General features: G+C 39.9%; 1 protein-coding gene across 1 annotated transcript in view; it reads left to right on the top strand.

Annotated features, from left to right (window-relative positions):
* LOC103480181 (neurexin-2-beta-like) overlaps positions 1-24,513 on the top strand; it is a 74,556-nt gene that overhangs the window by 32,222 nt on the left and 17,821 nt on the right. Inside the window, exon 3 of the mRNA XM_017310469.1 lies at positions 12,057-12,379. Within this exon, the coding sequence (XP_017165958.1) occupies positions 12,057-12,379 (323 nt within the window). The remainder of the gene's footprint in view (positions 1-12,056; positions 12,380-24,513) is intronic.

Raw genomic sequence — 24,513 nt, 5'->3', positions numbered from 1 at the left:
TTGGCTAAAACTACAGGCAGACTACAATTCTAAAACAGCTCAGCTGCGTCATTGATTACAACTTCTCCTTCTGGTCGTTGATTGGCCCAGTAGAAATTCTACTAGAGGAATCCAAGTAAATGTGAGAAATTCCAGTCGGACTACTGAAGGGAGATGAGAATTGAGTTTAATTGCGTGGAAAGGTAATGGTAATGCTAAAAACAACCCCGACCCACTGAAACAGACTCCACAAGACCTCTGATGGCCTAAAAACTCTATTTCACTTTCAGTGTGAAATTTGTAGAGTGAACTCTGCTATCTTCTGTGGTCACCAAGTGATTTCTGGTGAAGTCTAATATCTTACGATGAGCCCTAGATTTGCACTTAAAGCCTTGTTCCTGTATTGAGCCGTACAGTAAGGGTCAGTGGGATTCAGTTCGCTGTTTTGGCCATTGAGGATTCAACTGGCAGTGGACACACTCTCCTGAATATGCCGGACCATAAAATATTGTACCGTGAAAACAAGGCAATAGGTGGGTGCTTTAAGTTTACTGTATTGATGTTTGGAACTCTTATTTTGAGAAAAAAAAACTGGAAGTAGTTCTTAACCTGTTGGGTTGACAGTTGACAGAATCAGCTAATAAACACTTTCATTCAGGATGACGTAACTCATTTGGGCCCTCAGTAGAAAGTGCCAGACAAGATATAATTGTCTGGCAATTATATCACAGTTAGCACTGTGAGAACCACGTGCTAACTGTTAGCCACTAACAACACCAAAGTTTCCATCTGGATCACAGCTTCCTATTGGCGCTAAACTAAAGAACTATTTTTGCGTTTTAATGAGTCTCAATGGCATTTTAACATTTCTTGTAAAAATAATCTTTAATACTTAAACTGATAAATCATGTGAAATCTTTGCACAGTTTGCGATTCATCAAACTTTTACTAGCTATCTAAAACACAAAAAGGGAAGCACCATAGGAAAGGACAAACATAAAAGCCTGAATGGCATACACACTGGTCGAAACTGGATTGAAGTACTCAGTATTTCTTAACTGATTATTTATAACACAGTTAGGGAAACCTTTACACTCTTTGTTATCACAGAAATATAACCAAAGCCTCATCCTATGCATGCAAACCCAGTGTTATCCTGCTTGGTGAGAGTCGATGTTCCCACAGAGCACCTTCTGAACACACATCTTAATAACCTTTTCAGTAATTCCAGCAACAATTAGCTCTTTTGTTAGCTTGAGGAACACAGATCAGTATTTGTTGGACCCATAAAAGACTGAGGTTTGGTAGATCTCGACCCTGTTAAGGTTCCTTTACCTGTGTTGCCTTTGAACCGTCCTGGGTTCTACAGGACCAGAACTCACCACAAATGTGTGGAGATGTCTGCGTTTTCACGCATTTCCAACTTGTACTTGTAAAAGTCCCTCTAATTCTTATGTTTGTCTGGTTTTCTACTTTCAATCCTTTAAATATATTTAAGGTGAACCCGTGGTATTCACAGGGGTTAGGGACCACAGTCATCTGTGAATTGCTAAAATACTTGAGAGTCCCCCCTAAAAACACTTACTTGTATATTTTATTAGCTCATACATCAAAAATACTTAAATATGCATTAATGTCCACATTGACCTAGCAGCTTAGCTTCTGCAATTGATATTAGCAGCAACTAATATCTACAGCAGGGGTGCCCAATACGTCGATCGCGGAGAGGTTTTGAGTCGATCTCTGCAGGTGACGAACTGAACGCCGCCAGGACGCTGAGGCCAGCACTTCCTCTTCTGATAGGCTTATCAAAAATATTCACTAAGATCCTAAACGTTTGTAGCTTCATTAAAGAAGAATAATTATAAAAAAGTCAACGTAACATGTTAAAATTAATAATCTCAGTAATTATTGTTTCAACAAGGTGTTGCGCAATTCAGTGCGTTTCGGTTCCATTAACAAAAAAAAAGAGGAAAAAAAGGCGACTCAAAGACCGACTGGTGAGCAGAGCAGGAGTTTAAATTAGCTACTCAACCACCGCTGTATTAATAATTGAGAAATATCAATCAATTAATGTAATCTTTGCTCGGTTTGCGGGACACAGGCGGTTGCCACAGCAACGGGTGTGCTTAAACGACAAAGAGAGCGAGAGAGAGAGAGAGTAAAAAGGTAGGAGTGGTTTTGAGTTGATCGTCTTTTCGGATTGTTTTACCTTTGTTTACCTTTGCTGTGGCTCATTACACCTGCTGTAGTTTCTGAACGTTCAATAAACGACAAACTTGGACTAATGACCTCGTTCGTTTGTGAGCATACCTCACATCAAATAGGACAAATATATTTCATTAAGTTTTAACTAATTCTACCGCGATAATTATGTGAAATTAAATTAATTATATCCCGACTTCAGAAGATTTGCCTTTACCTTTCCTGGGCTCTTTGGTTCCTCCTATCAGTCTGCAGTTTCTCATACTGAGGTCATAAAACCAAATTTCAGATCTACCATGACTGACAGACACCTGCTGGCGTCAGGTTTGCAACCAGCTTCTGACTGAGAAACCAGTRASCTGCTCCCAGTGTCAGAATCTCACTGAGGAAGAAGCTGGATTAGGTTTTCTGTCACTTTATTATTTCTGCTATAACTGATGTATATTCGCATATAAAATACGTCAATAGAGTTTAATTTACAATTTTATTTTTATGTTTCTGTGTCATGAGGTATATCTCAGGCGGCTGGTGAGAGAAAAAGTAGATCTTGCTCTCAAAAAGTTTGGACACCCCTGATCTACAGCCTTCCTCCAAACCTTCCTCCACTCTTGGGCTCATAGTGACAAGGAAAATAAATGGCATTCTTGGATTGGCTGGTTTGCAAATAGCATATCAAGTAGCATTGTGCTAAGCTGGTTCAGCTTTCCAAGTTGCATTTTCTTTCAAATATTTTAGAAATATTCTATGAAAAATCTGAGTTGACAGATTTTCCATAAGTAATTCTGGATCACATTCCAAGGACCGAACCACAAACAGGCGTGAGTCTACTGTATCTATGCTAACATATCCTTCCCACTCTGACTGAAACAACATAATCAAGGTTTTCACTTCGTCTGTCAGTGGTCATAATGTTATTGGTTTAAATGTGACCTATGAAATGGTCGAAATGAATTTATTTCACTTGAGATGATAAAGCTCCTCCTTTGACATTCTGCAAAGGATAATAATAATAATAATAGGAAATGTTCACACGCTGTGAGTTTTAGCTCTGCTCCACGTTCAGGCCTGTAAAAGGGAAACATTTAAAACCACAGAAGATTCCTGTGGTCTGACATGCAAGTGCATCGCTGCTGCTGCTGCTGCTGCTGCTGCTGCTGAATTCTGCAAGGTAATCAGTAACTGTAGCATTTAGATTAATGTACTGGAGTGAAATGTAATTTCCTTAGAGCCAAACTAGCAAGTATTATTACATTTAAAGCACCCAAACACAATTACCTTAGGCGGGTACTTAGAGTAGCGCTTGTTTAAATTTCCTCAAAAGCTGAAGATGTTTCTCTTTCGTCAATGTAAAAAAAAAAAAAAAAAAAAAAAAAAAAAAAAAAAAAAAAAAAAAACTGAAAAGATAATTAACTCTTTGAGCCATAGACTGTGAAAGTTCTGCTTCAAAAATATCCTCAAAGTAATCTTGGAAGCTTTGATGGAAAATTGTGAAGTGCGAGTAATCTCACCAAGCCAGCGGGAGAGCTAAAGACCTCCAGAAAATTCTTTTAAAAAAAAACTTGGGCAGAACAGTAAATGAGGGTAAATAATGCTTTAATAAGAACCAGTCAAAAATTCTTATGTTACTGAATTTGCTCTACAATATATGAACCAGACTGCTGAAGCAGAAACAAAGCACATGCTACCAGGACTTTTTCCAACAGCAGCCCGGCACGTTCTGTTTGGGAAATGCGGTGTGAAAACGCAGCGTAAGAGGTTAAACTGCACATAAATGTTTAACGTTTACTCCCCATGGAGGCTGATTGTTGTTCCAGATCATACGTCTTGTGGTTTACTTAAACCCATATGCCAGGACAAGACCTGACAATGACAAATACGTCGCTTTGTATGCATGCTGCATTTTAGAGTTTGTAATTTCCTGGAAAACGCTGATGACTCATTCAGCGCTTGGGGGCGTATGCTTAGTTTGCATATGACAAAATGCTTCATTGAGAATTCAAATTTGTGCAGCTTTAGTACAGAATGTTAGTCAGTATCTGTTTAGGGCCAGTAGAGCAAACCGAGCAGGCCGTTCCCCTCCGGCTCTGTTTCTAAGAGATGTATAAATAAGGAAGGGGGGGGGGGGGGAAGCCTCCACTTTATGGCAATTTCATAAAGTATCTCCTTCATGGACAGACATATATCTACAGCAAGCTACAGTATGTTCTAACAAAATTACAACATGGCTAGAAACTTTACCTTTATTTATTTTATGTTTGTTTTATTGCAAACGATAACTCGACCAATAAAAGTGCAACTATATGCTAAACAGATTGTTGCTCCAAGGCATGAAGCTGCAGACTGCTACCACAGGATGGCTGATACTTTTTAAAATCAGTGTCATGAAAAAAATGTTACATTTTCACTTTACGCTCCAGATCCTGGGGACGGGGGAGCATTTATTGTATCCCTTATCATTTAACGCGATAAATTGCTCAATATGAAAAGAATTTTGATTCATTATTATCACTATAAACTCCAATTAATGATGATTAAAACTCCCAAAACTGTCCAAATGATCAGGTCTGTTGGTTCAATAATGTTGTGTCAATAGCCATGAATAAATTGAAAATATGGTTAAATGCAGTTATTGTTCACAGCTAAGTGATAAAAACTCACATTTTTGGATTTGACTGGCGTCCTAAATAACCCTAAATATAATGGTATGTTTTTCAAGCGCAGTATTTGCGGGGTTATGATTGCTGTGTAATGCGTTCACAGCCACATTGCCCTAAAAAAGAAGGAATTAATAGTTCTTATCTCAACTTTTATCAATATCACAATAATACCACAAAATATTTTGATAAAGCTTTAAGTCCATATCACCCATGTCGGCTTCCATATTTGGAAGCAACAAATATTTTGCTCCTTTTAGAGTTTAATTTTGTTTCTAAAAATTAATCAGACTCATGTACATGAATATATTTTTGAAACAAAGTCACTTCTTGTTCCTCCTAACGTTTCTATGCAGTTTGCTGACTAAGATGTTGCTTCCCTGTTTTACAAATCTAGCACTTTGCTTTAGATGTCAGATCTCTGCTCAACTTTTTTCACACAGACAGACAGGGAGCTGCACCAGCCAATACAGTCTCTCTTTCACTGCAGTAAATAAGAAACTGCTTTGGGTGCCGCAGCATCGACGGATGAAGACTCAGATTATTATGGAAAACCTAGATTTGTTTTTGTTTTTTACCCCAACAAAATCGTGTCCGCCATCTTAAGAAAATTATTTGTAAAATTAGGTCACCAATTTAACCAGCTGGTGTCTTGATGAGAAAATCAAAGTCTTTTACAAAAGTTTGTTTTGTTTGTTTCAGGATTTATGGAAGTAAAGTTATAGTCGGTTTGTATTAGAAATGTGACAAGTTGCAAAGAGTTTGTAGGAAACAAAAGAAACAACCAAAGTCAAACAGCCAGTCCAACAGGGACTGATCACACGCTCCGGTTTAGTAAACATTTGCATTTTGTGCCAGGTGGTCATCTGGGCAACAACTTGCTGAGATAAGCTTATATCTCACTAACAATATAAACTTCAGTTTGAGTTGTTTAAAAATGCTAAAATCGGCTAACACTAGGGTCTTGACATCACTCTGACGATTTCTTTAAATAGCAATACAGTCGACCCCACCTGCATTCGCAGTTTTTACTATGGAATGTTAACTCAAAATTATTCCTGTACATTTTTCTCTTATGTATTTTTGCCTAAAATATTAACAAGAAAATGTAGCCTGAGAAGACGAACTACCTACTAGCGACACTACTTGACACTAGACTGACCCTACTTGGCCTTTTCAAAGCAGCCAATCCAGGAGCACCATTCTTTTTTTCCTTGTCGCTGACTGGTTGTATCTCCAAAAGCAGATATAAGGAAGTCTGTAGATATCAGCTCCTGCGGTACGGTAAGACGGTTTCCACTGTGTACACTAAAGGCACAGTACGTCAGAATCCGTGAGGAGGCTGATTCCTTATGGGACAGTGTATAAAAAAAATACAGGTCCCATTTTTGTCAGCTATATTGAATGCAGAGTTTAAATAAAGATCTGTTATCTGAGTTGAGCATCTGCAGTGGCTTGTTGCTAAATCCTGACCCTCCTTGTGTCTGCACTGCGGTTAATTAAGGCTCCATGTGTTGCTCTGAATGTCTGGAACAGTTAGAGGCTGGTCGGCGCCATAACCTCACCCCGTCCGTGAGCCGCTGCCCATTAAATGCCTATAACCTTAAGAGCCCCGAGGACAGAGGCGGCTGAATAGGTCCAATGGACTGCTCATCAGTGTGCGAGCCCTGATACACATACACACTCGCATAGAGGAGGCATATGTAAATACAAATCTTAGCAAACACACACTGCTTGAAAAGACAAACCGTCGCTGGCATATTTCATAAGTCATTACGTCGGAGAGCGCCCGGCCTGTTCTCTGCGGCAGTGTCACATCCAGCTCCGTCATGTTAGGAGCGCCGATTGCTTGTCATGCAGACGGCCCGTCCCTCCATTCCGCCGCGACACACTCATCCCTGCCACCAAAATTGGCTCTAAAGCCACACGCCACTTTTGATTTGACCTGGCACGCCCTGAAACAATAACTTCATCAGGGCTTGTTAGGGTTTCATCCTGACCAGAAAACAAACAATGATTTCCCTGATTCTCGTCTAGAGGGCACCTTTTGTTGTTATCAGTGTCTGACCTGGCGAGGACCAAAGGCGTCGGAGCAGTGGAGACCCGGTATTCACCTGGAGGTTAGGAACCACAACCACCTGGAAATAACTCGGAATCCACAAACACTTGAGATTATCTCTTAAAAAATGCTTATAACTGCCTATTTTAATAGTTGAAATTACAAATATATTTTATTTTAATCAGAATTGATACTAGGGACATACCAATCCACATTTTTAATTTCCCATTGTGATACCAATATCTGAGGTTTGATATTGATTCAGCAACAGTGCTAAATTGAATTGAAACATAGCTCTGAATTACAAAAGTACAATTACAATTACAACACACTTAAATACACTAAGAGCTTCACAAACCTGGTCAAACATGTAAAAAACAGTATGACTTTAATCTGTTCAGTCACTTCAATTAGGAGTATAAACAGCCAATGTAAAATAAATAATAAACAATCTGAAACTGACAAAAAAATCTGTGAATACGGGAAGTTTCAGCAAATAATTTGGAGTTACATTACGCAGAAAAAAAATATGAATACTGAAGTGCGAACAGGCAGGCGTCCACTTTGTAGCAATTTAGAAAAGTAAATACATTCTCTGTGCTGGCAGCCTAACTGCTAGTCACTTAGCATTTTCACACAAGCCACACATACTTGAGACCCCTGTTGAACAATTATTACTGCCTACTTTAAAAGTTCACACCAAATATACCTTAATTTCATTAATGCACACAGTGGAAACTGTCTTAGCACTAGCGCAGAAGCTAATATCTACAGTTTTCTTTATTCGTGCTCTTGTGGACACAGCCAATCAGCGGAAAAGAAAAATGGCGCTTCTGGATCGACTGCTTTTCAAATGTTAGGTGGACAGTGTTTAAAGTAGCATTGTGGCCATTTTTATTGGCTGTTTCTGAATTTTCTTTCAAACTAAATACAAAAAAATGGAATGGATGGATTTTCTGTAAATAATTTAGTTTTCCATGAATTCTGAACCCAAATATTTGGGAGTCTGGTGTAAAAATAAATGAGTCACCAAACATAGTTCTCTTCCTTTTTCTAACTTTTTTTTACTGTCATGTACAGTTCATCTGTTTTTAGTTTGTGTATCTGCTCTGCGTTCTCAAACCTCAGTTGGTCGTGGCAGATGGAGCAGACTGGGCCAGGTTCTGGTTCTGCTGGAGGTTTAGTCCTGTTACAGGGAAGTTTTTCCTCTCCACTGTTGCAACATGCAAGCATGTATGAGGGATTCTTGTAAAGTCGACAAACGATTCTTCAGATAGAAACTTTTCAAACTAATTAGAATAATTAACTGAACTAGGGTCAAGTGAAACGTGTGTGGGACTGTACTGAAATGATCATTTGTGTAAAGTTTCCTCAGGTTCCCTCCTATTTGTTGTGAATTGGTGCTATGCAAAAAACTGAATTGAATTGATTTGAACCAAACATATGCCATGCGGTGCTCACTACGGTTCCTCATTATTGTGATATTCTTAGATTTTTACATATTTTTCACTTCAAAGGAGAACTTCATCTCTTTGTTTTGCAGCATCCAGGATTAAAGAGACTTAAGTTTTTGATTTTTCCAACATGAAAACTCAGATTGTTTGAAAAAGCGAGACCCTCTGTGCTGATCTGTGGTCATGCGTGCGTGTGTGTTTGTGTGCGTGTGCGTGCGTGGGTGTGTGTGTGTGTGTGTGTGTGTGCGTGAACATGAGGTGTAATATGTGTGTATTCCCCTCTGTAAAGTTAGCTACATACACCTGGGGTTTTTTTGTCCTGTGTTTTCCTCTTTTTCAACACTTTGTCCATACTTTTCGTTTTCTCCTGCCAGTCATTCCAACATCCCTCCCACAACAAACACCAGATAATCGAGTAAGATACCACCATTATGTCAGCGGTGCATATGTCAGACATTAAGTGTCTTCATTAAAGGGTTGGGGGACGAGAACCGGGGCCCCGGTGGCTCTGCGACAGACTTAATGATGTGATAATGGGATGGCATGCATAATGGCCCCGTCTTAGTGGAAAAGACTTCTCTTTCCTAGAATGCCCGTAAAAAGCTCACACACACACACGCACACACACACACACACACACACACACACACACACACACACACACGTGCCATAACACCCACGTGTAAACATACAGATGTGCGTTTTCTGTCTGATAGTTCCACCCACCTGGGTGCTGCATGAATGTCAGACCAAGAGCACTCATAGAGGAGAGTACAGTAAATCATAATTAGAGTGATGAAGTACCCTCTGAGCTCTTAATTGAAAACAAATGAGACAGTTCCTCCATGCTGATGACTAGAACACTGCCCTGATACACTTGGATTATTACGCTGAGAACAGAAACATTGAAAGGTTACTCTACAGATTCACCTGCCATCAGTCCACATATGAGCTTTAATGTTTCTACGGCTTGAACTTTTCTTTACATTGTCACTACAGAACCACAAACCTCAGTGGGGTTTTATGTGATGGAGCGACACAAAGTAGGGGATCCCTGTAAAGTGGAAGATTTTTTCTTAATAATAATAACAAAACAGTCTGGCATGATTTTGTATTCACAGCAGATTGGCCTATTCACAGCAGAAAGGTAAGTAGAGTCCACTTGTGTGTGATACAATCTCAGTGGAAATACATTGCAGTGTTTACCTGGGGGCCATCTATGGCCCTGGAAATGATTTTGATCGGCCATAAGTCGAAACAGTAAACAATTTGGCCAACAAAACAGGAAACGACGGATGACCTCCCACAGATTAAAAAACAGATTAAAGTTATGCTGTTTTTTTACTCAAAATTTTGGAAATTGTTTGTCTGAGGTATGATTCTGAAGACTCTTGAATAATTTAAGTTACAACAACATTATCCATTGGAATCAATATTTTCAGTGTCAGTATTTTTGAATTTCAATTCAATAAGGCAGTAGTACAAACAAAGCTTTCTTTACATTTTGGATCTTTAAGAGTTCATAGATTTTAAAAATTTTTTGCTAAATATTAAGCAGATAAAATTAAACACATTAATAAACTCATTTAAACTCAGAACATTCTTTAGAAAAGTATTCAAAAGGGCCTCATTAAGAGCTCAGATGGGAGAATCGTCTGAACTCCACAAAATGCCCTTTATGGAAATGGAGAAGTGGAATAAATTAAATGTAATTTAATCGTGTCAGCTGAACACAGCTGACACGTGGAAAGATGTCAAAACCAGATTAGATCAAAATTCAACTTTTTCACCTTCCAGCAAAACTCTGTGGCAGAATATAGCCTTTTTAGAACGCGAGCACACCCTCTCCCCAGTGAAACACAGTGGTGGCAGAATAATGCAAAGGTGGATGGAGCTAACTAGCAAACAGTGTTGGAAGAAAACCTGTTAGAGGCTAGGAAAGACTTGAGACATGGGACGAGGGAAGAGGTTCACCATGATGCATGACGATGACCTTAAACCTTAAACATGGACCAAAACGGTTTAGACCCAGAACTGGAAAAAAAAAAATCTTTGGAAAGATTTTAAAAATTGGAAGCCTTCTGCGCAATCTGACTGAATTTGACCTATTATGATAACAAGAATGGGACAGTGTTTTTTCTTGGGGTGTTAAAAGCTTCTAGAGATGTTCGCCAACAGGAGGTTCTCCAAAGTATTTACCCAGAGGAGTTAAATACAAATTCATACCACACTTTGTTGGATTTCTTTTTATAAAAAAAATACATTGAAATAAGCAATTTTTTCCTTCCACTTCACAACAGTGCTCTACTTTGTGTTGGTCTATCACATAAAATTCAAGTAGAATATTATCAGTATTTCTCAATTTCTGTCCTCAGACTCCACTTCCCTTCATCTTATAGGTGTTTCCCTTCTGATTTGAATAAGTGGGTGATGTACAGGCTTCTGCAGCTCTTGACGGCATGCAGAGGAGGTCATCTAATCCCATGAATCAGGTGTTATGGAACAGAGACACATCTACAACATGCAGGCCAGTGATTCCTGAGAAACATTGGCACATGTTGACAAAGTTCCTCTTGGAAAAAAAAAAACAGATTAAGGCATATGAATACTTCTGCATAACAGCGTCAACTTCATTCAGGCTCCGCATTGCTCTGTAATTTCAGAGGCCCCTAGCCTGAGTCAATAATTCACTCTGAACTGCACACATTAGTGGCATATTCCTTTCATAAACAGACACACTCCCTCTTTCCTTACAACCATTGATTAATCCATAAAAAAGCTCTTTGGCATCTCTCATCCTTCTCCTTTGAGTAATTACCTCATAACTAGTATTTCCATCCCACATCCTTACAAACATGTCCATCTGAACCATATGACTCATAACATTGGAGATGGTCCGGGTGGCACCATGGGAAACCCCCACCAATCACGACCGCGTTGTATGCCCAAATGAAATCCTATTTGTGAATCCTCTGCTGCCATCATCTGGGGGGGAAGCTCCACCTGTCACACTCCCCTCCCTGTTCGCTACACATCCCGGGAACACATTAGTATTGGGCCCTGGCTAAATGCTTGACCCCCATCCTCCCTTCATCCATCTATCCATCCAGATAAATGGTAATGACCACGGAGAAGAACAGCCCCTGATGAATTAAACATTTCCTACCGATGAGGATCTCATTTTCCCGCTTTCGGATGGCGGTGAGGTGACATTTTTCCTGCCGGTAGTGGTACTTTATCATTGTGCAGCTCAGGTGCGTTGGAGGTCAATGACACAGAGCCAGTACTGGTCTAATATATTCCATCTGGGGGCAAATCAGATGCGTTTTGCTGTGAACCATCCGTCCCGGGATCAATCCGCTACGACCCCTGCAATCTATTTGACTGCCAGATTCGGGGCTGCCTTTTCTGGAATGTAATGGCACCAACTTTTGCAAGCCAGGGCCCAATCTCCCTAAAGTGTTACCCAGGAAATCCCCCTCCCTGTTTCTAGGTCTCCTCTGTTCCACAATGTCTGTGTATTACTGTATTTCATATTTGAACTAAAACATGAGCTGAATTCTATCCTTTCTTTTATCTTTTTTTCCCCCTCCTCGCTTTCTCATGGCCTCTCTCTTCTCCTCTTCGTCTTATGTCTACCGCCTCTCTCTCTCTCTCTCTCTCTCTCTCTGTCTGTCACGGCTCCGGCTTCTCTGGCATCATCAGGTCGCCAGCTGACCATCTTCAACAGCCAGGCATTCATTAAAGTCGGTGGTGGAGAAAAGGGGCGCCACTTCCAGGGCCAGATGTCAGGCCTGTACTACAACGGCCTGCAGGTGTTCAAACTGGCGGCCGAGGGCGACCCCAGCGTCCAGACCCAGGGCAACCTGAGGCTGGTGGGCGACGTGCCCTCGGTGCTCACTACCGATACCACCTCCACCACCCCGCTGGCTGATATGTCCACCACCATCATGGAGACGACGACCACAATGGCTACAACCACCACCCGCAAAGGGCGCTCGCCCACCATGAGGGACAGCGTCACGCAGGTGAGGAAGCGTTAAGCTTGTACGCAATGACAGATATTTTGTGAAACGTTTCGTTCAATGTTTTCACATCTCTTATGCTCGTGAAAATGGCTAAAAAAAACGGTTTGTAAAAACGTTTCAGCATCAGAAAAGGCCACTTATTTTCTCATGTACACCAGTCATTTTACCTCTGGTTTCTCACCATCGGTCATGCTAACACTAGAATTTCCATTGACTATTTGATCATGCAATTTGACATTTTGAAAATAAATTTGCTTAATAGAAACACTCCAATTTAAAAAAAAATGGCCCAATTTTGATAAAAAGTTTTGCTGTTAGGATGAGGCAGGTTTTTTTGAAACTGGTGTATTTTGGAAAACTCCAATGGAAACACTTTTCGCACCACACAAGACACGTGATCAACAACTGGATGTTGGCACTGGAGAAAACCACAAAGAAGCAGACAACAGGAAGTAGTTGTAGGACGATGATGCGTAATGTCTTTTAATGACATTGCGTCAACAAACTTAGGTGATTTTAATTATTTTTTGAAAAAATCCGTTTATCAAAAAAAGGAAGACAACAGGAAGTAGTTGGTAGAATCATGGTGTCATGTTATGTGAACAAACGTATTCGTGTGTGATTTGAATTGTGTTTCTTATTTAATGGAAACACAGCAAATGTAAAATTTAATTTTTTCAACATTAGTGGGATATTTGCACACATTTGCAATGGAAGCTTCAGCTTAATTTACTATTTAGTTAAAACAAGCTAGATTTGTATAAATTAAAGAAGCCTAATCAAGTAGCAATCAAAGGGACAGTACTTGTATTTATTTGCAATCAAACTGATCTATGAAAAAAATCATAATTCACTCATTGTTTTGAGACCTTCACGTCCAGCAACGTCACATGGTTAGCAGAGCTGGTCATTTCCTGTGGGAATCTTCACGTGGCTGAACAATGTCTCACCTGATTGGTTGGTTTGATTGGCTGCCGTTCAATTAGTTAGAGGTGAAATGACTGAGCCAAAATTAGCAGTCTGAACTCGAGAGGGAGACTCAGAGGGCAACTGAATTTTACACACTCTCTGCCTTGTGTCTGCAGTCCTGATAACTCCAAAGAAGTGAATTGGAAACACAAATTCTCAGGTACTTTATTCCACAACATTACAGATCTATATTTACACGTGTGAAATATTTCTGGCCCACATCTCGGCGACATTTGTTAGGCCTCAAAGGATCTAGCAAAGAACAGCCTCTGTGACTGCTTTTTATTACACCAGTCAACTCTGCTACGTATGTTCCTCGGAAGAGGTCTGGCATTCTGGGATGCGGGAAATTGCTGCACATAACCAAACAACAAAGACTGGAGGGTTTGGGCAGGAGAGTGTGGAAGGGGGACGGGTAGAGCATCAGCACAAGGATATCCTCTGTACCATGGTCAATGACGAACCAGGGTGCAGTAAACACATTTACGGCCCGGCTCTACATGCTGGTGAGAGGCTGTCGTTTACGGTCTGATGACTAGCCACGTTTGCTGAAGTTAGCATCACGGTAAGCAACAATTAGCAAACTGTAGGGAAGTGGCATTTGCCCGCATGCGGGATGACGGAAGAATGCTCCACTCTCATCAGAAGGCTTAATGACAGGATCTACTTGTTCCAGGGGGAAATATGTTCCACTCGACATCCACAATCATTAACTGCAAACCGTGTGCTGAGCAAAACCAGGAGCGATCTGGGCCGTCTCTGGAAGGACTGCCAGCTTAATGCCTGCGTTGTCAACGGTGTTGCTCTCTGTCAGCTGTTTCTGCCTCTGTGAAGGTTTTCTGCTCAAACGCTCTGGTGTTTTGAATGTTTTAAGGACTTGGAGAAATAACAAAGGGCCGCCTCAAACTCGCATTGATTAAGGACCTTTGCTTCTACAGAGACTCATCTGAAGTTCCAGCAAGTTCCACACAGCCTTTACCTGTGAGCATCATCAGCAGATTCAGAGACAACCGGAACTCAACTCAGACCTTTAGTAGATTTAGACCATTTGGAATAAATACAGCAATTATAATTAGATGAAATTCTCATTGAAACAATGGACAGATCCGTCTACAAAGTGAATTCAACTTTATACGGCAGACAGTAACTTTCTGCAGAGTTTGGGATGTTAATTTTGCATACGTCCTTGCATATATTTCTTTCTCTTTAGTACATTTGTAAGTTACCGAATGAATGAGCATAGTTTTACAAAACTTTAGTTCTGATGACATCCTGAAAAAAAAAAACGCTAATCCAAACATTTTCTTCTGCACATGGGGAAACGTTTTGGAGTACAAAAAGAGTGCCAAAGCGTACTCATTTATAAGGATGGTCAAGCATGAATAGAATTATCCAAATACAACTAATATTTAAAGTACATCTGGTAGAAGAAGCTAGTAGTTCAGATGAATGACCTAGAACTTATTTAAGATAAAAATCTGCAATAATTGGCTAACCCTAACCTCATAAACCCCTAAACCTAACACAAACAGAAATAGTCATGTTCCTGTGAAATATGTTTTGTACTTGTGTTGTTCCACACTGCAATAGACATTGCATTTAATTACAGGAATACAGTTAGTGCTAGAAGATCTTGAGAGTGTTGTCTTTAACGTTAATATGGTCTTAGCTGAGTACGGTGTATTCCCACAGTGGCATTAAGCAGCAGGATGAGCAGGATGAAAATGAGCTCAGATTAACAGCAAAATATCCGTTTACATTTTTTGGCCTCTACCGGTGAGTCGTTTTTTTTAAGTCTAATTTCCAAGACAAAAAAGATGTCAAAGGTTTAAAGTACTCCGTTTTCCTGACTAAATGAAAAAGACAAAGTGACAAATTACATCTCTAATAACAGGAAATAATTGATAAATAAAATAAAATCCCAAGAACCACACAAGTCTTTTGTGAGCCATCCCTACAGGCTTGAGTTAGAGCTGCTGAATCACAGTCACCTCTGCAGGACTACATGGATGCAATTTTTGGTGGGCTGCTATCCCCAAGGGTCATCCGTCCACAGTTACTGACACCATATGGCCATTTGGACACATTGTGTTATGTTAAAGATAGAAAAAGAGTCAACAAATGTATGTTGATCACTCTAGATTATGTTTGTTATTGCAAATTTCAACAGTAATTTATCACTCATATATCTTATTTAGGGCTGCACAGTGGCGCAGTTGGTAGAGCTGTTGCCTTGCAGCAAGAAGGTTCTGGGTTCGATTCCCAGCCTGGGGTCTTTCTGCATGGAGTTTGCATGTTCTCCCTGTGCATGCGTGGGTTTTCTCCGGGTACTCCGGTTTCCTCCCACAGTCCAAAAACATGACTGTCAGGTTAATTGGTCTGTCAAAATTGCCCCTAGGTGTGAGTGTGTGTGTGCATGGTTGTGTGTCCTGTGTGTCTCTGTGTTGCCCTGCGACAGACTGGCGACCTGTCCAGGGTGTACCCCGCCTCTCGCCCGAAACATTGGCTGGAGATGGGCACCAGCACCCCTCCCGACCCCACTGAGGGAAAAAGGGTGCAAGAAAATGGATGGATGGATGAATATATCTTATTTATGTAATTTTGCCGTTGCTATACACAATGTAGCACTGGCTCTACAATCCCAGTTTTAGTGACATTTAGTCCTGTGATCTCACCAGATCAATTTATGAAATGTGAAAGACAGAGGGAGCTCCTATAGGGTTGATGTGTGTTTATCATGACACTATCATCTGAAAGGGATAACCAATAGTGGTTTTGATTTTTATTGCGAGCACAGTGCACATCTTGGAGCAAAATTTGCCAGATTTGCCAAAAATAAATTACAGCAAAGATACACAATCTTGCACATGCACACTCAAACCTAATGGGTATTCAGTTAACCTGGTGGTCTTGTTTTTGTACTGTGGGAGGAACCCAGAGGGAACCCACATGCACAGAGAGAATATGCAAACTCCATGTAGGAAAGACCTCAGGCCGGGGATTCAAACCCAGGACCTTCAGTCCCGCTGATGTACAGTGAGACTGTGGAAATAAGCCACTGGCCAGATTCTGTCACCTTTGGTGTAGATGTTTTGAAGCTTGTCTTTTGCCACCACGGGGAGTTTCTTTTAGGCATTTTTAAGGAAATGACTAATATTGTTGAATGGTTTCAAAGAGCTAAACCAATTTTAAACCGTTCTTATGGTATAAAGATCCTTTAACAAAATGCCAGAGAGAGTTACTCCTTCATTCCCCGTTTCATTGTCCTTCCTGTTATACACTAAAAACACAATCAACTGTTTGGAAAGTTGTAGATGTAAAATAAAGAAAGCCATGTATAGCTGCTATTAAAGTATAGCTATTTTGAATGTAAAGTCTGCATGGTAAAGGTCAGGAGCTGGATGTCTGTTAACAGAGCCAAGCCAGTAGACTAACAGTTTCCAAAAGGAGCAGAACAGCAAGAAGAGATGATATTCTGTGCTGTAATTACATAATTGGTTCCTAAAAGTCTTTCCGTTCATCCATCCATTGACTAGACCCTCCAGTCCTTGCGGGGTGTCCAGGGGGCTGGTGAACTACCTCCAGCATTAAACTAGAGGCCGGGTACACCCTGGACAGGTCTCTAATTAATATAGAACATTTCATGCTTAAGTTTTCCACCAACTTAGTAAATCTCTTTAAAAAAACTTTTAGAATGACTACATTAGTGGTTTTAGAAGACACCAAGTTAATCTTTATATGTTGCTAAATGAACATTTAGTTTTTGAGTGTAATAGTCAATATTGTCTTAGCAGGCAAATGTAATGTAAGTTTTGTCTACTGTAAGTGGATATAATACTGTGAAGAAACTGATATAACACTGATAAACTTCTTGGCAGAGTGTTTTAATAATGAGCAACTATCTTTTTCTTAGATCCTCTGCAGGATCTGCACAAACAAAAATGACAATGTCAAATTTCTTTATATAGCACTTTAAGAACAGGTTTAAAACTTCACCAAATAAAAAAAAATAAAAAAAATGATAAAATAAGTTGATGAAAAGAAAAAAAAAATAATACGAGAAAAAAAATATGTATACTGTTAAAATAATAAGAGTAATGATAATAAGTAAACAAAAAAAAAAAGAACCATAAACTCCTTTGCATGAGCAGTTTAAACACATTATTACTGACTAATAGTCATAAGTGGTTAGGTTTTATCAAAATTATCGTGATGGCGGAACATTGATACAACTCTGCACAAACTAATGTTAACTAACTTCAATGAACCCACACAGAACAGAACATTCCTCTGAAAAATCATTTGACTGGTTTAGCCACTCAGAAGAGAATTTCTCCAAGTTGCTGCTGTAAGTCATTCTGCATGTTCATCTTCAGAGACCTGAACGAAGCAGTCTGAAAGTTCCTCTGTTGCACTGCTTTTTTTTTTCATTTGCAGGGAATAAAATCAGACCTAAAACAACATTTAAATGTCATCAAAACTGAATAAAAGGTGATGTCTGACAGTCTAACAAAATTGAAAGCATTTGACTGGCGTTGGCCAAATGTTGGTTTGTCAAATAAACGGAAAATTGAAAGGAAAAACAATATTTGTGCTGCCACAGATGTCGGTGTTGTGTTGCCCAATTTAAATGCAATGAAATTTAGACATGTTTTCTTTTTTTTCCTTTTTTTTTCTGCATTCAGTCTGTTCAGGAGGTGTTCCACCGCGAATTTCAACTCTGACTCGAAAACAGAAATATGTTAATATCCCTTCCTGCTGGGTCCTTTGTTGTTTCATCAAAGCAGCTTTACGACTACAGCAAACACAAACTCTAGGCTGCGTGTCAGCAGTGGAGTCATCTTGCTTTTGTATTTTGTCCCTCTTAATCAAGAAGTTTATTATACAGACTGTCTGAATCGGAGTTTACTGGCTTATTCTAGGTTTATGAATCCTCAGAAGTCAGTGTCTGACTTTGTCACTAGCTTGATGTGTATGAAGGGAATCTATGTTGTCACAGGTCTATGGAAGACCAATATTGCCAAAAGTAAGAAATAAATCAATGGTGCAACAAATGAATTGTCTAAAAATAAAAAGAGAAGTTTTATTCAATATCATTATCTTAGCTGTTATATTTTCTTTTTAAATATTGGAAGATGGATGTATTTTCCTGTCCTAATATTTCCTTTAATATTTTCTCCAATGGATTTCCTTAGGTAATTTATTTACATCATTTTTTGTACTCTGACACTTTTTACATCTTAGCATGTGCCTGTGCAATATTAAAAATAATTTCAAAAGATGGTTCAAAACCAGATTGCTAATCTCAAATTAGCTGCCTAATAGTCCTTGACTGTTTTATAGAAGATCTCTGCAGAGTTTGGAATAACACATCAGCGTGCCTGCGAATTTCTCATTTGTTCACAGGATTAATATAGCCACACCAAAGTTCTTTCTTTAAAAATTCCAAATGGCATCACATGAGAGTGTCACACTCTATTGAGATTGGGCTGACCACTGGTGCAATGACAAACAATGGCGTCGGCAGTGTTACCATTTGGATAGGAGTTTGGGGGGGTGAAACCAGGATGACCCGTAGGAAGACAGCAAAACAACATTTTTCGATACTAGAAATGTAAAAACAGAGTTAGTGGGACAAAGACAAAGTGGAACAGTGTCCACTTTTCATTGGAACAGTGTCACCGCCTCAATCTCTCAACTGCTAGCTGAGATTAAGCCTTTAGGAAACAGTTACGGAAATGAAAGGATATCTCAGTGAATGACTGTTTTCCCAATGCTGCCATCATAATTCTTAGCAATAGATTTACAGAATCTAAAATGGAATAACTAAAATGGAAGTTATGCTAGCTAACAGGTTTAAAATAAGTTCTGTTTTAGCATAAGTTAGAAGGTTTATAGATTTTTTCCTTCCTTAAAACAAAGACAAATTTCACTTTTTCTTATGACTTCCCCACATCGCTCTAATGACAATAATATATTGCTATTATCATCATAAACTAAACTTCTGTTTAGTTATGCTAAAACAGGCGTTATGCGAGCAGGTTTGTCACAACTCCAACGTTAGCATTAGTTCCATTGTGGCTTTTGGTTTTGAGTTGTGGCTTTTGCATTTTGTTGACTCTTCTGGGTCACCATACTGCACAGATGTCACTTAATAAATAGTGGAGTTGTACTGTGTACCAGTTCACACAGCAAAAGTTATTCTGCCAAACCCTGAAGAGAAATGAATGGATTCTACTCAGTTCATCTGACGTACGTCTAGGAGGAAATTACTTTCCCTTTCATGAAATTCTCAAATGTTTGTCATGTTTTACTCCGAGGCTAGCTGTGTTTGTATGTGAAGATTGTTCTGAGCCACTTTGGGTTACTCACAGTTTGGGCTTTTGTGCAGCTTGGAACAGCGTGAAATCCTCTCAGTCAGATCATCAGTCAAAACTGTGTTGGGAAACAATCTGGTTCAACTCCCTGGGAGCATTTTGGCATCAAACATCCAACCGTCAAGCCTCGGTTTCTGTCACCGACAGTGGCTGAAAGCTAAAGAACAAGCATCTGAGAAGACTGGGGTTTTTTTTCCCTCCCATTCTATAGCGAAGGTGTGCAAACACTAAATGGAGAAAAGAAATGTGAGAGCCGGCGTGGAGTAACGCAAAGTGCTGCTAAGAGAGTCTTTGAAGAGAAAGAAAATTGAATTTGCTGCCACTACTCCCACAATTATTAATGCATTACGTACTGTAGTTTTATATTTAACGTTGCATCAGTTTCATTAGTTTCTCTTTTCCTTTCTTATTAGCCAATCCCCTCTGTTTTATGTAAAAAAAAAAAAAAATGAAATAAAATAGACGTATTGTAAATACTAAGGAAAGCTGACAGAGGACATGCAGTTTTGATGAATATTGCCAGAATCCAGCAAGTCACCGCAAAGGGTGGCGGAAAGCAAAGCGAGTGGAGAGCCAAATTTCAATTTATTTTTTTTTCTTTTTTCCCAAAGCTCTGAGCTACACGGCTGCTGCAGCTTTGATCATAGTGGAATAATATGCTTTGATGCTTAGAATAAAAGATCTACCTTTTGATGTATCTGTGGGGGGGAGGTCTGATATTTTTTCCCTCTCCTCACCCCCTGATCGTGTGGGTTTCCGTGGAACAGTTGGAGTCATCACTTGTTCCGTTCTGACCCAAATTCGGCGCTGGGGTGTTTTAAAACTGAAGATCACAAGCCGACGCCCCGGCCGCCGTCTTGGTCTGAGAGCGCGCCCGTGCGTCTGTGATCTTTCTGCAAGCCGGCTGCGTGGATGTGGAGCCGTAGAAATCCCACCTTCACCACCATTCTGTATTCTCCTTGAAGACTGATTGAGAGAGTGAGAAAGAGAGAGAGGGGGAAAAAACTACATTCTGTCTGGGTCAAACCTGACATCGGAGCTACACCTTCAGGTCTCCTTCAGAATTTATCAGCACACTGGGTTAGTGGGCCCCCTGACGATCCTATCTGATGAATTACAGGCAGTGGTAGCATTGTGGGCCGCTCTGGATGTTCCAGGGGGGCATGTTGTGAATTTGGCTTTACAAGTGTGTCACAGATGCTGCACTAAATTACAGCCAAGGATAACTCGGACACTAAAAACAACTCTTAGATTACTATTTTAGCTGGCATTGCTGTTTTGTAGGGACACAAACGGAGCTGACTCTGTATACTGGCATAGTTTGATCTCATTCATGTTGTACAGTTAGTACTAGTGGTACCGGGGCTAACTTTATTGGTGCTCAAGATATTTTGATGGTGATTATTTTCACGGTAAATACAAACACTTAGGTTTTATTTGCTAAAATTAAGTGAACTGCGATGCAGTACTTCATTATGTGTCTGAAATTAAAACACAGATCTGGGAATATAAGACCCAACTGAACCATGTTCTGGCCCCAAATTTAAAAAAAACTGTTTTTGGCTAATTGTTATTAGCAATTAGTTTTATAACACTTGCTTGCTAACTACTATTAGCAGTAGAAGCTAATAGTAGTGCTCTATTATATTTCTGAAGTCAGAACACAGATCTGGGAATCAAATTAGACCCAACCCCTGCCAGCATGCCTAGGTGGGCCCCATGTGGGAAAAAGGAGGGCCGACCAGATGGGTCCCATATGGGTTTGTCCGCGGGTTCCACGATGGCCCCACATGGATTTGCCCATGTAGGGCCACTGCCCACATGGGCCCTACATGGTGGTGGGCCCACATGGGTTTGTCCATTTAGGGCCCATGTAGGCTGAGGCCCTACATGGGCAAACCCATGTGGGGCCATCGTGGAACCTGCAGACAAATCCAAATGGGACCCATATATCAGCCCTCCTTTCCCCCACATGGGGCCCACCTAGGCATGCTGGCAACTGAACCATGTTCTTGCTTGAGAATGACAAGAAACAGTGATTTTAGCTCATTCTATTAGCAATTAGCTTATAACAATAGCAGTCTAACTACTATTAGCAATACGAGCTATCAACCAATAATAGCTTGTGCCAAAGGATCAAAATCCCTGAAAACTGCTCGTTTTCCTGTTATTTTGCTGTTTTTACTGGTTGTTTTTAGTATTTAATAAGGTGGTACTACCATGAACAGTACATGTACATATTGTTCAGCATGTTAATATCTCTATTGATTTTTTTTATTATTATTTGAATTGTCAAATGTATTGCAATCAATAAATTAGAATATTATTGACGTTTTCTAAAGTAAAGTTTGAGTTTTCATTAGCTGTCAAAAAAAACACAGGATTTATATCACTTTGTGCGTAATGGACCCATGAGTTTTACTTTTTAAATGACATTACTAAAAGAAATCCACTTTTTAATTATGTTCTAATTTATTACGATGATATCAAGGCAGATGACTGAACTGATAAAATAATAATAAAGAAAAACCCTGTATGTTAAACAGAGATATAACCTGGAATGTGAGACGGCATCGTTAGGCCTGTTTGACAGAGGTAGGTGACATGAGCACGCACTCAAACTGACACAATGTGATTAATAAATGATAGCGCCCATACTGTGGATTAATAACGAGGAGAAAAGCCCTGCCGAGCACCGCGGAGCTCAAATCAATTACGCTGATAAAAGCTCTCCATTTTCTATCGGATGACCCCATCTTGAATAACAAAGTGGCGGGGAAGACGGGCGGGGAGGAGGCCGGGGCGTCTAGACATGCAGCTGTGTGAGTCATGCGACAGTCAGGACAAACACGGGACACTTCGTTGGAACCACCTTGTCTAGTTTAATCTGCTTTCATGTCAAGATCCCCGCTGCTCTTCCTTCTCTGTTTCCGACTCACTGCTACACATTTTATCTTCTTCCTCCTCACCATAACAATAAAAAATGTGATCGTTTTCCACAATTTGTGAAGATTTTCAGGCCACGTGTCATACTTTTTGTTATATGTCAAATGTTTTTGTCATATGTTTTTTTTTCTTTAATGCAATGTAAATATTTATGCACAAAATGTTACCCACAGGCAGTAAAGACCACTGTAAGGCCACTCATATAACTATGCTATTATGGGTTTCACCTGTATATATATACAGGGGTGAAAGTATACAGGGGGGTACGGCAGGCATCTTTACCCCTAAAAGATTTAGCGGGGGTACGCAGTACCTGCAAGAGAGGGGAGCGGCTGTCTGCTGTAAAGAATCAATGGATTCACTGTGCAGCCGTGAGTTCACTCACTAATCAGCCGTGGCTGATTAGTTTTTCAAGAACAATCTAAAACACAACTTAATCATTTAATAAATAGCTTTTTCCCATTTCATATAGTTTCTGAACTGTTCGTGCTTTACCAGAGCAGGGGGGCAATAAGTCGATCACGGAAGGTTTTGAGTCGATCTCGGCATTAGGTGACAAACTGAGACCAGCACGTCCTCCTCTGATTGGCTTATCAAAACGTTCGTAACTTTATGAAAGAGCAACACCAAAAAAATCAACAAAACGTGTTCAAATTAATGACCCAACAATAATAATCTCAGTAATTATTGTTTCAACAAGGTGTTGCGCAATTCTGTGTGTTTCGGTTCCATTATTAAAATAACGAGCAGAGCAGGAGTTTAAAATTAACTAATCAACCACCTCTGTGTTCAGGGAGGCTTATTAATGATCGCAAAATAAATATCAAGCCTGCAAACCTAATATTGTAACAGACTGAATGTTATGTTTTTARCGTAATCTCTGGTCGGCTTGTGGAGCGCAGGAGGTTGCCATGGCAACGGGTGTGCTTAAATCACAGAAAGACGGAGAGTAAAAAGGTGCGAGTGGTTTAGAGTTGATCACCTGTTCAGGTTGTTTTACCTTTTTTACCTTTGTCTTGGCTCATCACAGCCACTATAGTTTCTGAACGTTCACAAAACGACAAACTTGGACTAATTACCTCGTTCTTTGTGAGTATACGTCATTCATAACAAAAATCAAACACGGTAAATATGTTTCATTAAATATTTAACAAACAAATGGCTTCTACCGCGATAATTATGTGAAATTAAATTAATTGTCTAATATAAAAAAATAGCTTGGTGCTTTGAGCTCAGAGACTGAGAGGCTTTTTCTTTATCAAACACGTTTTTTGCCTCTTATTTAGTGGAAATATTGATGTTGATGATACTTTCTCTAAAATTATAACCTTTTTCAACCTTTATAGCTCCACTGTTGAAAATGAGGCTCTAATATTCACAAATGACAGTGAAATAAAATCCAGTCCAACATCTGGTTTGAGGTGATTCCTCTGGAACTTGTTGGAGGAAAAATATCCCAACTTCAAAAGAGGAGCTTTTAACCTAACAGAGCTCTGTGGTTCCTCCTGACAGTATGAGAGTCAGGGTGAGGAGGCGCCATGTTAGGAAGAGAAGTGGAAGCTGCAGGATCTTCAGAACAAACAGGTCATGATGCTGGGCTACTGATTATCCCTCTGTCTGGACACAGGATCAATAGAACCAGTTTAAAAGCTAAAATGAATGGTTATATGCCAGATATGGAAAACTGGGATGCACTCCATGCCATGATGTTCAGGATTTAGGTGTCATGGCATCTCAAGGTGCCATGAGATGCCATGAACATTGCAGCCAGTGGGCTGAAGGAAATAYAGCTTTATTTTGTAGCATTTCAAGAGCTACCCAGCTTTTATCGCTTCACAAAAA

The sequence above is a fragment of the Poecilia reticulata genome, linkage group LG18 (genome assembly GCF_000633615.1).
Source record: "Poecilia reticulata strain Guanapo linkage group LG18, Guppy_female_1.0+MT, whole genome shotgun sequence".
Classification (NCBI taxonomy): Eukaryota; Metazoa; Chordata; class Actinopteri; order Cyprinodontiformes; family Poeciliidae; genus Poecilia; species Poecilia reticulata.
The sequence above is the reverse complement of the archived record's forward strand: the minus strand, read 5'-3'. Positions and strand labels throughout refer to the sequence as shown.